The 17,437-nt window shown below is 45.7% G+C and overlaps 1 protein-coding gene across 3 annotated transcripts in view; it reads left to right on the forward strand.

The window, feature by feature from the left end:
• Positions 1–2,846: 2,846 nt before the first annotated feature.
• Positions 2,847–17,437, forward strand: part of LOC131939664 (uncharacterized) — a gene marked incomplete at its 3' end in the record, with an annotated part of 114,014 nt that continues 99,423 nt past the window's right edge. The window contains 5 exon segments of one of the 3 annotated variants that reach the window (XM_059298124.1): positions 2,847–2,930; positions 3,703–3,955; positions 8,838–8,865; positions 9,055–9,136; positions 9,301–9,395. In XM_059298124.1, the coding sequence (XP_059154107.1) occupies positions 3,893–3,955; positions 8,838–8,865; positions 9,055–9,136; positions 9,301–9,395 (268 nt within the window). 3 annotated transcript variants of the gene reach the window in all.

The raw sequence follows: 17,437 nt of genomic DNA on the forward strand, positions 1-17,437 counted from the left end.
GACCTGTAAACCTATGACCTGTAAACCTATAACATGTAAACCTATGACCTGTAAACCTATGACCTGTAAACCAATGACCTGTAAACCTATACTGCCGTGTGTCTACATTTAATAAATCATGCCCCCCCCCACCACACACACACACATACACATATATGCTGTAGGAGGAACACAATGTTTCGCACTTTTTGTTTCGCAATTTTTGTTTCGCACTTTTTGTTTCGCACTTTTTGTTTTCTGTCCCGCTTTGATGTGTCTATTGAGGTGATTAAAGACGGATTAAATCTCTGTCGGAGATTGTTTCAAACACAAAATGTGCTACTGGCAAAACGACATTCCTAAATTATCTCAACAGTTCTTTCAGTAGTACTAGCTCAAAGCAATTTGAGGCGGGTTGCCTGGTTGGATATAATGTGAGTCGGGTTGGATATAATGTGACTCGGGTTGCCGGGTTGGATATAATGTGAGTCGGGTTGGATATAATGTGAGTCGGGTTAAATATAATGTGAGTCGGGTTGCCAGGTTGGATATAATGTGAGTCGGGTTGCCAGGTTGGATATAATGTGAGTCGGGTTGCCGGGTTGGATATAATGTGAGTCGGGTTGGATATAATGTGACTCGGGTTGCCGGGTTGGATATAATGTGAGTCGGGTTGGATATAATGTGAGTCGGGTTAAATATAATGTGAGTCGGGTTGCCAGGTTGGATATAATGTGAGTCGGGTTGCCAGGTTGGATATAATGTGAGTCGGGTTGCCGGGTTGGATATAATGTGAGTCGGGTTGCCAGGTTGGATATAATGTGAGTCGGGTTGCCAGGTTGGATATAATGTGAGTCGGGTTGCCAGGTTGGATATAATGTGAGTCGGGTTGGATATAATGTGAGTCAGGTTGCCAGGTTGGATATAATGTGAGTCGGGTTGGATATAATGTGAGTCGGGTTGCCGGGTTGGATATAATGTGAGTCGGGTTGCCGGGTTGGATATAATGTGAGTCGGGTTGGATATAATGTGAGTCAGGTTGCCAGGTTGGATATAATGTGAGTCGGGTTGGATATAATGTGAGTCGGGTTAAATATAATGTGAGTCGGGTTGCCAGGTTGGATATAATGTGAGTCGGGTTGCCAGGTTGGATATAATGTGAGTCGGGTTGGATATAATGTGAGTCAGGTTGCCAGGTTGGATATAATGTGAGTCAGGTTGCCAGGTTGGATATAATGTGAGTCGGGTTGGATATAATGTGAGTCGGGTTGGATATAATGTGCGTCGGGTTAAATATAATGTGAGTCGGGTTGCCGGGTTGGATATAATGTGAGTCGGGTTGCCAGGTTGGATATAATGTGAGTCGGGTTGCCGGGTTGGATATAATGTGAGTCGGGTTTGATATAATGTGAGTCGGGTTGCCGGGTTGGATATAATGTGAGTCGGGTTAAATATAATGTGAGTCGGGTTGCCGGGTTGGATATAATGTGAGTCGGGTTGCCAGGTTGGATATAATGTGAGTCGGGTTGCCGGGTTGGATATAATGTGAGTCGGGTTTGATATAATGTGAGTCAGGTTGCCAGGTTGGATATAACATGAGTCGGGTTGGATATTATGTGAGTCGCGTTGCCAGGTTGGATATAATGTGAGTCGGGTTGCCATGTTGGATATAATGTGTCGGGTTGCCAGGTTGGATATAATGTGAGTCGGGTTGCCATGTTGGATATAATGTGTCGGGTTGCCAGGTTGGATATAATGTGAGTCGGGTTGGATATAATGTGAGTCGGGTTGCCGGGTTGGATATAATGTGAGTCTGGTTGGATATAATGTGAGTCGGGTTACCAGGTTGGATATAATGTGAGTCGGGTTGGATATAATGTCAAGTTATAAAATCACTTTTTTAACCTACCTAAAGTAACCTTCGAACCTGACGGTTAATGTAACAGGTGAACTCTACTTCACCCGTTCCTGTGATGTTTGCATGTGAAGGGATGGTGCAGTCAGCACTATGCCCAGCTGCATTTATTTGTCCCCGTATCAGGTACCCATACGAGCTGAGTGGACTCAAAGACGTTCGACTGGTACGACCCGGGATTCGAACTTGAGACTTTTGTATAGCTTTACCTTCCGACCACTCCGTCACACACCCAAACTAATAATAAGCCCTGACAAAACCCAAGGGAGCCCATCAAACCTAACCCAACAAAAACCAAAGTCGAAATATAAAATCCTTGCATTCTTTCCCCCTGCTAGAACGAGCTGGGGACAAACCAGACGACGTATAACGAGCTGGGGAAAAACCAGACGACGTATAACGAGCTGGGGACAAACCAGACGACGTATAACGAGCTGGGGACAAACCAGACGACGTATAACGAGCTGGGGACAAACCAGACGACGTATAACGAGCTGGGGACAAACCAGACGACGTATAACGAGCTGAGGACAAACCAGACGACGTATAACGAGCTGGGGACAAACCAGACGACGTATAACGAGCTGGGGACAAACCAGACGACGTATAACGAGCGGGGGACAAACCAGACGACGTATAACGAGCGGGGGACAAAACAGACAACGCCCAGTGCAGACGGCATCCACGCGGTGTCTATTATTAGAAAACTGTGACGTAGTAAAAGGAGGCGTGGCACGACGGACAGCAATCCTTTGTTAGAGTCACTGTGGGAGGGGTGGGGGCTAGAAACAACAACGCCACTTAGTCGGGTAAAGGGGTCTTCTCTTTTTTTTGTGGGGGGGGGGGGGAGAGGGGGGGGGGGCTCTACCTCAGGTGTTTAGGTCCACCAGTGAAGACATTACTTGTTTGTCGCTCCGTTGTTTTTTGTTGCTCTGCTGAAGCGATCACTCTCTCTTGTCTCCCGACATAGCATTGTTGATGTGCGAGGTTTGTGACAGGTCGGCTGTTTCAATTTACACCTGTTTGGGATATACGTGTAGGTGTGGTTTCAATTTACACCTGTTTGGGATATACGTGTAGGTGTGGTTTCAATTTACACCTGTTTGGGATATACGTGTAGGTGTGATTTCAATTTACACCTGTTTGGGATATACGTGTAGGTGTGGTTTCAATTTACACCTGTTTGGATATACGTGTAGGTGTGGTTTCAATTTACACCTGTTTGGGATATACGTGTAGGTGTGGTTTCAATTTACACCTGTTTGGGATATACGTGTAGGTGTGGTTTCAATTTACACCTGTTTGGGATATACGTGTAGGTGTGGTTTCAATTTACACCTGTTTGGGATATACGTGTAGGTGTGATTTCAATTTACACCTGTTTGGGATATACGTGTAGGTGTGGTTTCAATTTACACCTGTTTGGGATATACGTGTAGGTGTGATTTCAATTTACACCTGTTTGGGATATACATGTAGGTGTGATTTCAATTTACACCTGTTTGGGATATACGTGTAGATGTGATTTCAATTTACACCTGTTTGAGATATACGTGTAGGTGTGGTTTCAATTTACATCTATTTATGATATGTATGTAAATTAGGTTATAATTTACATGTTGTAATGATACAGAAATAACAGGTGTGTAGAGGTTTTTGGTTTTGGTTTGAGTCAGATACTTTTAAAATCTACTTTTGGTTTAGGATTAGGATTTTATTTTTAAATAAACGATTAGTGTATGCAATGCGATGACAATTTAATGCTGTACAGTTTAAGATATCCTTGTTACTACACAGTCTTTCAATAGGTTGTACCGCCGGTAGACAATCATCATTTCCTAAAGTCAGTCATTGTTTCCTTAAGTCATCATTTCCTAAAGTGATAAACTCAAATCCACAACCAGTGAAGATTTGTAGCAGTTTTTCAAGGCTTAAAAAACTTCTTCATTAACAAGCGGGACTAGGAGTGGGATGAATTCAAATTGAAATTCGCCAAAAATGTTCGCAATCAAGGCGATCGTGTTTCTCATGTTCGCCACATCCACATGGGCGCTCACTGTGGTAAGTACATGTGTGGGCCCTGTGTGTGTGTGTGTGGGCCCTATCTGTGTGTGTGTTCTGTCTCTGTGTGTGTGTGTGGGCCATGTCTGTGTGGGCGTGCCCTGTGTGTGGGCCCTATCTGTGTAGGCGGGCCATGTCTGTGTGGACGGGCCATGTGTGTGGGCCCTATCTGTGTGTGTGTGGGCCCTATCTGTGTGGACGGGCCATGTGTGTGGGCCCTATCTGTGTGTGTGCCCTGTCTCTGTGTGTGTGTGGGCCATGTCTGTGTGTGTGTGGTTGGGCCATGTCTGTGTGTGTGTGGTTGGGCCATGTCTGTGTGGGCGGGCCCTGTGTGTGGGGGGCTGTATGTGTGGGCCCGCATTGTGTGGTCAGTGTCTCACGTTATTAATGATAAAATTATTTTTACAATTCTTACCCGTAAGTTGAGTTGTTCGATACAGCAAATACCCAATATGGAGTTGTTCGATACAGCAAATGACCCAATATGGAGTTGTTCGATACAGCAAATGACCCACTATGGAGTTGTTCGATACAGCAAATGACCCAATATGGAGTTGTTCGATACAGCAAATGACCCAATATGGAGTTGTTCGATACAGCAAATGACCCAATATGGAGTTGTTCGATACAGCAAATGACCCAATATGGAGTTGTTCGATACAGCAAATTACCCAATATGGAGTTGTTCGATACAGCAAATGACCCAATATGGAGTTGTTCGATACAGCAAATGACCCAATATGGAGTTGTTCGATACAGCAAATGACCCAATATGGAGTTGTTCGATACAGCAAATGACCCAATATGGAGTTGTTCAATACAGCAAATGACCCAATATTGAGTTGTTCGATACAGCAAATGACCCAATATTGAGTCATTCGATACAGCAAATGACCCACTATGTTCTTGTGGCCTGACAGCAGTGACCGGCTGAAGAAAACCAAACAAGGGTTCACTATAAATATCTCAAGAGAGTAACAACACTATCAGGGGAATGAACTTGTAGCAGGTGATAAAATTGCACATCTGTGAGCTGGTTATTGATCTAGTCATAGTTTACACAAACCGTGCAATGGGCAGACAACTTGTCAACCTTCTAAACAATGGCAAAAGTTGTGCGAATCTATGTCCAGTCTAGCTGACGCAAAACTAGCAAACATTTGTCACTACGTCATACTAGGTATACATACAGATACATACAGTGGCGTAGAGAGGTCGGGTGTCACCCATTGCGGCACCTAATGGTGTCGTCCCCCCTCCCCCCATCCCGTAAGAAAAAAAAAAAAAAAAAAAAAAAAAAAAAAAAAAAAAATATATATATATATATATATATATATATATATATATATATATATATATATATATATATATATATATATATATCATATACACTTGTATGTGTATAAGAATGTGTATGTGTATTGCAATCTTTTTTCTACCACCCCATGGATTAACACATACGTTATTACGATTCCCAACAAAGTTTTCCTCAGGCAAATTTTGCAACGTTGAGTTGATGTACCCCCCCCCCCCCCCCAGCGATTGCTTTAAACTATGCTCAGATAATACTAACGATTGTTATCTATAGTAGTTTATAAATACAGCTAGATGTAGCGTGTTTTCTCTATTGTTAGCAGGTTTACGTCGTGTTGTCATTCCCCCCCCCCCCCCACTCTACCCTAGTCAGTATTTGTCAACTTTGCTCTTAAAAGACTATTTAACTCACTCTAATTAATCATTTACTTAAGTGGAGTTATCATTTTTCTGTATAATATTTTGTTATTTTTTGCCTAGGTGTCACCCATCCTAAATGGTGTTTTTTCTGGGATGGTTAACTAGGGTGGTTGACTTAATATCAACAAAAGCTAGTCAAATAATCATAACTTAATAAATGTAAAACATAATGGAACCAATATTTGTTTAAAAAACGTACACAAAAAGCTAAATGAATGAAATCTCAAAATGCAAAGACTTGAAAAGCTGGTTCCAAAAACTTTTGTTACCAGATAGCACATTTTTCAACCAAAATTGAATATTTATTTGTGTAATAAGAGTACAAACTTACTTCCGGATTCATTAAGGCTAGAAATAGTCAAAGAAATTATTGCTAGTAATTTATCAAACACTTTTATTTTTAATTTGGATTATTAGAGTAGTGGTCTTGTGGTGATTGGGGATGTTTATTATTTCATATAAATACAATATTTTATTACACTATGCACCATAGATCACTATTTAGTATTTTTTTTCATGGAAAACAAATGTTCTGACTTTTATAATTTTTACTCTCCCTTGCCATTCCGGTTGACTTCTGGAGGAAGTTGAGGGCACTTTTTGAAAATATTTAAATTGATAAAATAATTCTCAACGGCATTTAAACGGCTTATATCCAATACAAAAATATACAAATCGATGGTTCCAAAACGTCTTTAAGTTTTACAAATGTAACTAATTAAATCGCTTGCCATATTTTTTACAAGATGTTTTCAAAACTTGAGTAGGATTACATTGACATGCCTGTTTGACGTGGTACAAAACACAATTCTTAGACCTCCACTGCAGTTCGGTCATACTATATAGGAATATTGCTCAGTGGCGGATCTAGTAAAAATAAAATCCCCCCCCCCCCCCCCATCGCCAAAAATTGTGAAAAGAAACTTCATTTCTGGCAGGCTGGTCAAAACACGGAGGTTTGAGATGTGCAATTGTTTCCAATGTTTGTTTTATTCTTGTTTTTTGCATTAATAAAAAAATAATTTTGAACAATTTGGGTGACTGTAGAATAAAGATAATTCAACCAAAACAACTTGAGTGATAACTATCAGGGAAAATATCCACACTATCTAGATTTGAAATTAACTTTCTTTAAAGTCGGCTTTGTTTTTCCCGAATCAAGGAAGGCGGAAAGCGTCGAGATTTATCAAAGTTTAAATTTGTTTTCACAACTAAAAAACTTTCGCTAAATTCCGCGTACTATAAAGTAAAATTCCTGTTGTACGTCTGCTATATTTAGAGAAAGGTTGATCCACCCCCCCCCCCCCCTTCTGACATGAACACGCCCATTCATCACTTCTTGAGATAAGTGTAAAGCTGTTTTTAAATTAAAATATTTAAAAACCGGTTTGAGCCCTTACACAGAAGAACAAGTTGACAGAACATGTACCTGTGTTTTACCTGCCTACCTACAGGGGCTGTCGCATCGTTACCATGGTTACCATGTGACACTTTCAAAGGCTGGTGTTATTTCCACACAGTGTATCGGTAGTCACGTGGTAGATTCGCCTTTTCTGTGTTGCCACAAACGTTGATAGCTCGTCGGTTGTTTGCTAAGTGACACACACACACACACACACAGACACACAGACACAGACACACAGACACACAGACACACAGACACACAGACACAGACACAGACACACAGACACACAGACACACAGACACACAGACACACAGAAAGGCACACGCACAGATAGACAGACAGGCACACAGACATATACAATCGCATAGCCAAGAACACAAACATATAGACATACGCAGAAAGTCACACATACAGATACACACATAGACAAACAGACATAAAAGATCCCCCTATCTCCCACATACCATCTAGTCCAAACATCCACCCCACACATTGACTCGCACATACAACTTCATAGTTCAAATAATATTCAATGTTTTTAGCAAAGCACACAGGAAAATTATCGTCTATTCATCTTTTCGCTTGAACGCAAGACACTTTTTTGTTACTTTCTCGTATAAGAAGTATACAGGAAGTATTGTAATCGTGCCAAAAGTATTGTAATCGTGCCAAAAGTATTGTAATCGTGCCAAAAGTATTGTAATCATGCCAAAAGTATTGTAATCGTGCCAAAAGTATTGTAATCGTGCCAAAAGTATTGTAATCATGCCAAAAGTATTGTAATCGTGCCAAAAGTATTGTAATCGTGCCAAAATTCGAATTGAAGATTTTCACAAATCTAGACGTTTTAAACCTCCCCGAGTGAGAGAAACTTAATTTTGCAACCTTGTCTGTATGTCTCTCTCTCTGTCTCTCTGTCTCTCTCTCTCTCTCTCTTTCTCTCTCTCTCTCCCTATATATATATATATATATATATATGTGTGTGTGTGTGTGTGTGTGTGTAATGCCAGTGAACACGATAACTTAAGTACTGTTACAGCTAGGTTGATGAAATTTCATATATAAGTGTTATATCAAATTTGTAGTTCTGTACCTAACTCTTTATATCTATTGACCTACTTTATCTATTTATCTTTATATCTATTGACCTACTTTATCTATTTATCTTTATATCGATTGACCTACTTTATCTATTTATCTTTATATCTATTGACCTACTTTATCTATTTATCTTTATATCTATTGACCTACTTTATCTATTTATCTTTATATCTATTGACCTACTTTATCTATTTATCTTTATATCTATTGACCTACTTTATCTATTTATCTTTATATCTATTGACCTATTTTATCTATTTATATATATATATCTATTGACCTACTTTATCTGTTTATCTATATATCTATTGACCTACTTTATCTATTTATCTATATATCTATTGACCTACTTTATCTAATTATCTTTATATCTATTGACCTAATTTATCTATTTATCTTTATATCTATTGACCTACTTTATCTATTTATCTTTATATCTATTGACCTACTTTATCTATTTAGCTTTATATCTATTGACCTAATTTATCTATTTATCTTTATATCTATTGACCTACTTTATCTATTTATCTTTATATCTATTGACCTACTTTATCTATTTATCTTTATTACTATTGACCTACTTTATCTATTTATCTTTATTACTATTGACCTACTTTATCTATTTATATTCTGTTTTGACAGCGGGAGGTCAAGCTGGACTGTCAGCCAGGTGAGTGACCTAGTTTTGTAGTACCGTCATTGGTGTTAGAATACATGTCACTGGTGACGTTTCAACATTTTTCGTTTCTTCTGTCTCATCATCGTCTTATGACGTCATGATACTTTCTTTTTTTTTCGATGTCACCTTGACTTTTATTCCATGTCAACTTGACATTTATTTCATGTCATTTTCCAACAGGATGGACCAAGATTGGTCAAAAGTGTTACAAGCTATTTATAGACGCGTCATCGTGGACTTCTGCTGACAGCTTCTGTAAAAGGTGAGCTGTCACAGTCGTAGTACAGTGTTGTACCACACGGTACAGTGTTGTACAACACGGCACAATGTTGTACCAGACACGGTACAGTGTTGTACCACGGCACAGTGTTGTACCACACGGCACAGTGTTGTACCAGAAACAATCAAAGTTTACATCTGTTTCAGCTATGGCGGCCATCTTGCTGCCCCATTTGACTACTGGGAAAACGAGGAGATCGGGGCGTTTGTTACCAGCAACATTAGCACCGAGTTTTGGCTGGGTAAGTTATGTCCCCTGGGATCTATTGGCTTGGTAAGTTATGACCCCTGTGAGTTTTAGCTGGGTAAGTTATGTCCCCTGTGAGTTTTAGCTGGGTAAGTTATGTCCCCTGGGATCTATTGGCTTGGTAAGTTATGACCCCTGTGAGTTTTAGCTGGGTAAGTTATGTCCCCTGTGAGTTTTAGCTGGGTAAGTTATGTCCCCTGGGATCTATTGGCTTGGTAAGTTATGACCCCTGTGAGTTTTAGCTGGGTAAGTTATGTCCCCTGTGAGTTTTAGCTGGGTAAGTTATGTCCCCTGACCCCAGGGACTTTTGGCTGGGTAAGTTATGATTTACAATACAAGTAGAATGCTTGAGTACACGAGTCATATATCAGCTGCCTGAGTTACACAACAAGCAAAAACGTGTGTGGACGAGGTCGGTTGCTGATCAGCAAATGTTGTCATCTGTTCACCAACAATTTTAAAAGTTGGACAGGTTTTGACTTGATGGAACAAATAGTTCACTGTGCACTCCATGGGACATTTAAAAATACTGGCTTGAAATCATATTACAATAGTTTGAACCTTTTAAAAATATCCGTAGTAAATATTGTTTTAATTTTTAATCAGCGATCTTTGTTCTGGGTTTTTGTTGATTTTCTGCTTTATGTGTAAATAGTTTAGTATATGATACATAATTATGCGTGTTTTATGTTCCCATTTTAGGCTTGTACGGTAAGTGTACTAACCTAGTCAGCGTATAAGGTTATGTGGCGGTAAGTAGCTTACAACCGGTCCCGATCTACCAACAACACAATATCCCTAACTTAAGAATCCTCTTATATTTATGGTGCTCTTATCGGAGGTCAATATCTTTCGTGTTTAGCAAGGGATGTTATTTGTGTCAGTGATTTTGGGTGTAAACTGTAAAGAGTTATCTTTTCTTACTTATTCATAAACAATTTACCACCTAATGTTACCTCCCTTAACAAACAAGTTTTGTTAGGCCTTACAATTTTTAAAGCTGTATATTAAGGCGTGTTAGTTGCCTCCCTTTTATTGCCGGGCCGACTATTAAATTTTTTTTTTCTAAATTGGCGCTACATAGTTTAAATATTTTCTAATTTATTGTTCGCAATATTGGGATCTGTAGCAGTATATGGCCGGGGGTTGGGGGGGGGGGGTGACCTGTAGCTGTTATATGACCAGGGGGGGTGGGTGACCTGTAGCTGTTATATGACCAGGGGGTGGGTGACCTGTAGCTGTTAAATGACCAGGGGGTGGGTGACCTGTTGCAGTTATATGACCAGGGGGGTTGGTGACCTGTAGCTGTTATATGACCAGGGGGTGACCTGTAGCAGTTATATGACCAGGGGGTGGGTGACCTGTAGCAGTTATATGACCAGGGGGTGACCTGTAGCTGTTATATGACCAGGGGGTGGGTGACCTGTAGCAGTTATATGACCAGGGGTGGGTGACCTGTAGCAGTTATATGACCAGGGGGTGGGTGACCTGTAGCACTTATATGACCAGGGGGTGACCTGTAGCAGTTATATGACCAGGGGGGGGGGTGACCTGTAGCAGTTATATGACCTGGGGGGTGGGTGACCTGTAGCAGTTATATGACCGGGGGGGGTGACCTGTAGCAGTTATATGACCAGGGGGGGGGGGGGGGTGACCTGTAGCAGTTATATGACCAGGGGGTGACCTGTAGCAGTTATATGACCAGGGGGGTGGTGACCTGTAGCAGTTATATGACCAGGGGGGGGGGTGACCTGTAGCAGTTATATGACCAGGGGGTGACCTGTAGCAGTTATATGACCAGGGGGTGACCTGTAGCAGTTATATGACCAAGGGGTGACCTGTAGCAGTTATATGACCAGGGGGTGGGCGACCTGTAGCAGTTATATGACCAGGGGGTGGGTGACCTGTAGCAGTTATATGACCAGGGGGTGACCTGTAGCAGTTATATGACCAGGGGGGTGGGTGACCTGTAGCAGTTATATGACCAGGGGGGGTGGGTGACCTGTAGCAGTTATATGACCAGGGGGGTGGGTGGCCTGTAGCAGTTATATGACCAGGGGGTGGGTGACCTGTAGCAGTTATATGACCAGGGGGGTGACCTGTAGCAGTTATATGACCGGGGGGTGGGTGACCTGTAGCAGTTATATGACCAGGGGGGGTGACCTGTAGCAGTTATATGACCAGGGGGGGGGGGGCTGGGTGACCTGTAGCAGTTATATGACCAGGGGGTTTGTGACCTGTAGCAGTTATATGACCAGGGGTTGGGTGACCTGTAGCAGTTATATGACCGGGGGGGGTGGGTGGCCTGTAGCAGTTATATGACCAGGGGGGGTGGGTGACCTGTAGCAATTATATGACCAGGTGGGTGGGTGACCTGTAGCAGTTATATGACCAGGGGGGGTGGGTGACCTGTAGCTGTTATATGACCAGGTGGGTGGGTGACCTGTAGCAGTTATATGACCAGGGGGTGACCTGTAGCAGTTATATGTCCAGGGGGGTGGGTGACTTGTAGCTGTTATATGACCAGGGGGTGACCTGTAGCAGTTATATGACCAGGGGGGTGGGTGACCTGTAGCAGTTATATGACCAGGGGGGTGGGTGACCTGTAGCAGTTATATGACCAGGGGGGGTGGGTGACCTGTAGCTGTTATATGACCAGGTGGGTGGGTGACCTGTAGCAGTTATATGACCAGGGGGTGACCTGTAGCAGTTATATGACCAGGGGGGTGGGTGACCTGTAGCTGTTATATGATCAGGGGGTGACCTGTAGCAGTTATATGACCAGGGGGGTGGGTGACCTGTAGCAGTTATATGACCTGGGGGGTGGGTGACCTGTAGCAGTTATATGACCAGGGTGGTGGGTGACCTGTAGCAGTTATATGACCTGGGGGGGGGGGTAACCTGTAGCAGTTATATGACCAGGGGGTGGGTGACCTGTAGCAGTTATATGACCAGGGGGGGGGGGTTGACCTGTAGCAGTTATATGACCAGGGGGTGGGTGGCCTGTAGCAGTTATATGACCAGGGGGTGGGTGACCTGTAGCAGTTATATGACCAGGGGGTGACCTGTAGCAGTTATATGACCAGGGGGGTGACCTGTAGCAGTTATATGACCAGGGGGGTGGGTGACCTGTAGCAGTTATATGACCAGGGGGTGACCTGTAGCAGTTATATGACCAGGGGGGTGACCTGTAGCAGTTATATGACCAGGGGGGTGGGTGACCTGTAGCTGTTATATGACAAGGGGGTGGGTGACCTGTAGCTGTTATATGACCAGGGGGTGACCTGTAGCAGTTATATGACCAGGGGGGTGGGTGACCTGTAGCAGTTATATGACCAGGGGGTGGGTGACCTGTAGCAGTTATATGACCAGGGGGGTGGGTGACCTGTAGCAGTTATATGACCAGGGGGGTGGGTGACCTGTAGCAGTTATATGACCAGGGGGGTGACCTGTAGCAGTTATATGACAAGGGGGTGACCTGTAGCTGTTATATGACCAGGGGGGTGACCTGTAGCAGTTATATGACCAGGGGGGGTAACCTGTAGCAGTTATATGACCAGGGGGTGACCTGTAGCTGTTATATGACCAGGGGGTGGGTGACCTGTAGCAGTTATATGACCAGGGGGTGGGTGACCTGTAGCAGTTATATGACCAGGGGGAGGGGGTGGGTGACCTGTAGCAGTTATATAACCAGGGGGTGGGTGACCTGTAGCAGTTATATGACCAGGGGGTGGGTGACCTGTAGCTGTTATATGACCAGGTGGGTGACCTGTAGCAGTTATATGACCAGGGGGTGGGTGACCTGTAGCAGTTATATGACCAGGGGGTGGGTGGCCTGTAGCAGTTATATGACCAGGGGGTGACCTGTAGCAGTTATATGACCAGGGGGTGGGTGACCTGTAGCAGTTATATGACCAGGGGGTGACCTGTAGCAGTTATATGACCAGGGGGGGTGGGTGACCTGTAGCAGTTATATGACCAGGGGGGTGGGTGACCTGTAGCAGTTATATGACCGGGGGGGGGTAACCTGTAGCAGTTATATGACCGGGGGGTGGGTGACCTGTAGCAGTTATATGACCAGGGGGGTGGGTGACCTGTAGCAGTTATATGACCAGGGGGGTGGGTGACCTGTAGCAGTTATATGACCAGGGGGTGACCTGTAGCAGTTATATGACCAGGGGGGTGGGTGACCTGTAGCAGTTATATGACCAGGGGGGTGGGTGACCTGTAGCAGTTATATGACCAGGGGGTGACCTGTAGCAGTTATATGACCAGGGGGGTGGGTGACCTGTAGCAGTTATATGACCAGGGGGGTGGGTGACCTGTAGCTGTTATATGACCAGGGGGTGGGTGACCTGTAGCAGTTATATGACCAGGGGGGTGGGTGACCTGTAGCAGTTATATGACCAGGGGGTGACCTGTAGCAGTTATATGACCAGGGGGGTGGGTGACCTGTAGCAGTTATATGACCAGGGGGGTGGGTGACCTGTAGCAGTTATATGACCAGGGGGTGACCTGTAGCAGTTATATGACCAGGGGGGTGGGTGACCTGTAGCAGTTATATGCCCAGGGGGGTGGGTGACCTGTAGCTGTTATATGACCAGGGGGTGGGTGGCCTGTAGCAGTTATATGACCGGGGGGTGGGTGACCTGTAGCAGTTATATGACCAGGGGGGGGAGGTAACGTGTAGCAGTTATATGACCAGGGGGGGTGGGTGACCTGTAGCAGTTATATGACCAGGGGGGGGGGGGTTGACCTGTAGCAGTTATATGACCAGGGGGTGACCTGTAGCAGTTATATGACCAGGGGGTGACCAGTAGCAGTTATATGACCAGGGGGGTGACCTGTAGCAGTTATATGACCAGGGGAGGGGTGGGTGACCTGTAGCTGTTATATGACTGGGGGGTGGGTGACCTGTAGCAGTTATATGACCAGGTGGGTGGGTGACCTGTAGCAGTTATATGACTGGGGGTGGGTGACCTGTAGCAGTTATATGACCAGGGGGGTGGGTGACCTGTAGCAGTTATATGACCAGGGGGGGGGGTGGGTGACCTGTAGCAGTTATATGACCAGGGGGGGGGGGTGGGTGACCTGTAGCTGTTATATGACTGGGGGGTGGGTGACCTGTAGCAGTTATATGACCAGGGGGGGGGTGGGTGACCTGTAGCAGTTATATGACCAGGGGGGTGGGTGACCTGTAGCAGTTATACGACCAGGGGGTGGGTGACCTGTAGCAGTTATATGACCAGGGGGTGACCTGTAGCAGTTATATGACCAGGGGGTGGGTGACCTGTAGCAGTTATATGACCAGGGGGGTGGGTGACCTGTAGCAGTTATATGACCAGGGGGGTGGGTGACCTGTAGCAGTTATATGACTGGGGGTGGGTGACCTGTAGCAGTTATATGACCAGGGGGGTGGGTGACCTGTAGCAATTATATGACCAGGGGGTGGGTGACCTGTAGCAGTTATATGACCAGGGGGGTGGGTGACCTGTAGCAGTTATATGACTGGGGGTGGGTGACCTGTAGCAGTTATATGACCAGGGGGTTGGTGGCCTGTAGCAGTTATATGACCAGGGGGGTGGGTGACCTGTAGCAGTTATATGACCAGGGGGGGGGTGGGTGACCTGTAGCAGTTATATGACCAGGGGGGTGGGTGACCTGTAGCAGTTATATGACCAGGGGGGTGGGTGACCTGTAGCTGTTATATGACTGGGGGTGGGTGACCTGTAGCAGTTATATGACCAGGGGGGTGGGTGACCTGTAGCAGTTATATGACCAGGGGGGGGGTGGGTGACCTGTAGCAGTTATATGACCAGGGGGGTGGGTGACCTGTAGCTGTTATATGACCAGGTAGGTGGGTGACCTGTAGCAGTTATATGACCAGGGGGTGACCTGTAGCAGTTATATGACCAGGGGGTGGGTGACCTGTAGCTGTTATATGACCAGGGGGGTGGGTGACCTGTAGCAGTTATATGACTGGGGGTGGGTGACCTGTAGCAGTTATATGACCAGGGGGTTGGTGGCCTGTAGCAGTTATATGACCAGGGGGGTGGGTGACCTGTAGCAGTTATATGACCAGGGGGGGGGTGGGTGACCTGTAGCAGTTATATGACCAGGGGGGTGGGTGACCTGTAGCAGTTATATGACCAGGGGGTGGGTGACCTGTAGCAGTTATATGACCAGGGGGGTGGGTGACCTGTAGCAGTTATATGACCAGGGGGGGGGGGGTGACCTGTAGCAGTTATATGACCAGGGGGGGGGTGGGTGACCTGTAGCAGTTATATGACTGGGGGTGGGTGACCTGTAGCAATTATATGACCAGGGGGTGGGTGACCTGTAGCAGTTATATGACCAGGGGGGTGGGTGACCTGTAGCAGTTATATGACCAGGGGGGTGGGTGACCTGTAGCAGTTATATGACCAGGGGGGGGGGGTGGGTGACCTGTAGCAGTTATATGACTGGGGGTGGGTGACCTGTAGCAATTATATGACCAGGGGGTGGGTGACCTGTAGCAGTTATATGACCAGGGGGGTGGGTGACCTGTAGCAGTTATATGACCAGGGGGGTGGGTGACCTGTAGCAGTTATATGACTGGGGGTGGGTGACCTGTAGCAGTTATATGACCAGGGGGGTGGGTGACCTGTAGCTGTTATATGACCAGGGGGTGGGTGACCTGTAGCAGTTATATGACCAGGGGGGTGGGTGACCTGTAGCTGTTATATGACCAGGGGGTGGGTGACCTGTAGCAGTTATATGACTGGGGGTGGGTGACCTGTAGCTGTTATATGACCAGGGGGTGACCTGTAACTGTTATATGACCAGGGGGGTGGGGTGACCTGTAGCAGTTATATGACCAGGGGGTGACCTGTAGCAGTTATATGACCAGGGGGGTGGGTGACCTGTAGCTGTTATATGACCAGGGGGTGGGTGACCTGTAGCAGTTATATGACCAGGGGGGTGGGTGACCTGTAGCAGTTATATGACCAGGGGGGTGGGTGACCTGTAGCAGTTATATGACCAGGGGGGTGGGTGACCTGTAGCAGTTATATGACCAGGGGGGGGTGACCTGTAGCAGTTATATGACCAGGGGGTGACCTGTAGCAGTTATATGACCAGGGGGGGGGTAACCTGTAGCAGTTATATGACCAGGGGGTGACCAGTAGCAGTTATATGACAAGGGGGTGACCTGTAGCAGTTATATGACCAGGGGGGGGGGTTGACCTGTAGCAGTTATATGACCAGGGGGTGACCTGTATCAGTTATATGACCAGGGGGTGACCTGTAGCAGTTATATGACAAGGGGGGGGGGTGACCTGTAGCAGTTATATGACCAGGGGGGGGGATGGGTGACCTGTAGCAGTTATATAACCAGGGGGTGGGTGACCTGTAGCAGTTATATGACCAGGGGGTGGGTGACCTGTAGCAGTTATATGACCAGGGGGGGGATGACCTGTAGCAGTTATATGACCAGGGGGTGACCTGTAGCTGTTATATGACCAGGGGGGTGGGTGACCTGTAGCAGTTATATGACCAGGGGGGGGGGGGTGACCTGTAGCAGTTATATGACTAGGGGGGTGGGTGACCTATAGCAGTTATATGACCAGGGGGGGGGGGGTGGGTGACCTGTAGCTGTTATATGACTGGGGGGTGGGTGACCTGTAGCAGTTATATGACCAGGGGGGTGAACTATAGCAGTTATATGACCAGGTGGGTGGGTGACCTGTAGCAGTTATATGACCAGGGGGGTGGGCGACCTGTAGCAGTTATATGACCAGGGGGTGACCTGTAGCAGTTGTATGTCTGGGAGTGGGTGACCTGTAGCAGTTATATGACCAGGGGGGACCTGTAGCTGTTATATGACCAGGGGGGTGGGTGACCTGTAGCAGTTATATGACCAGGGGGTGACCTGTAGCAGTTATATGACCAGGGGGGGGGGGGGGTAACCTGTAGCTGTTATATGACCAGGGGGTGGGTGACCTGTAGCTGTTATATGACCAGGGGGTGGGTGACCTGTAGCAGTTATATGACCAGGGG

The sequence above is a fragment of the Physella acuta genome, unplaced genomic scaffold (assembly GCF_028476545.2).
Source record: "Physella acuta isolate Inbredline_101_S28 unplaced genomic scaffold, ASM2847654v3 ptg000288l, whole genome shotgun sequence".
NCBI lineage: Eukaryota > Metazoa > Mollusca > Gastropoda > Physidae > Physella > Physella acuta.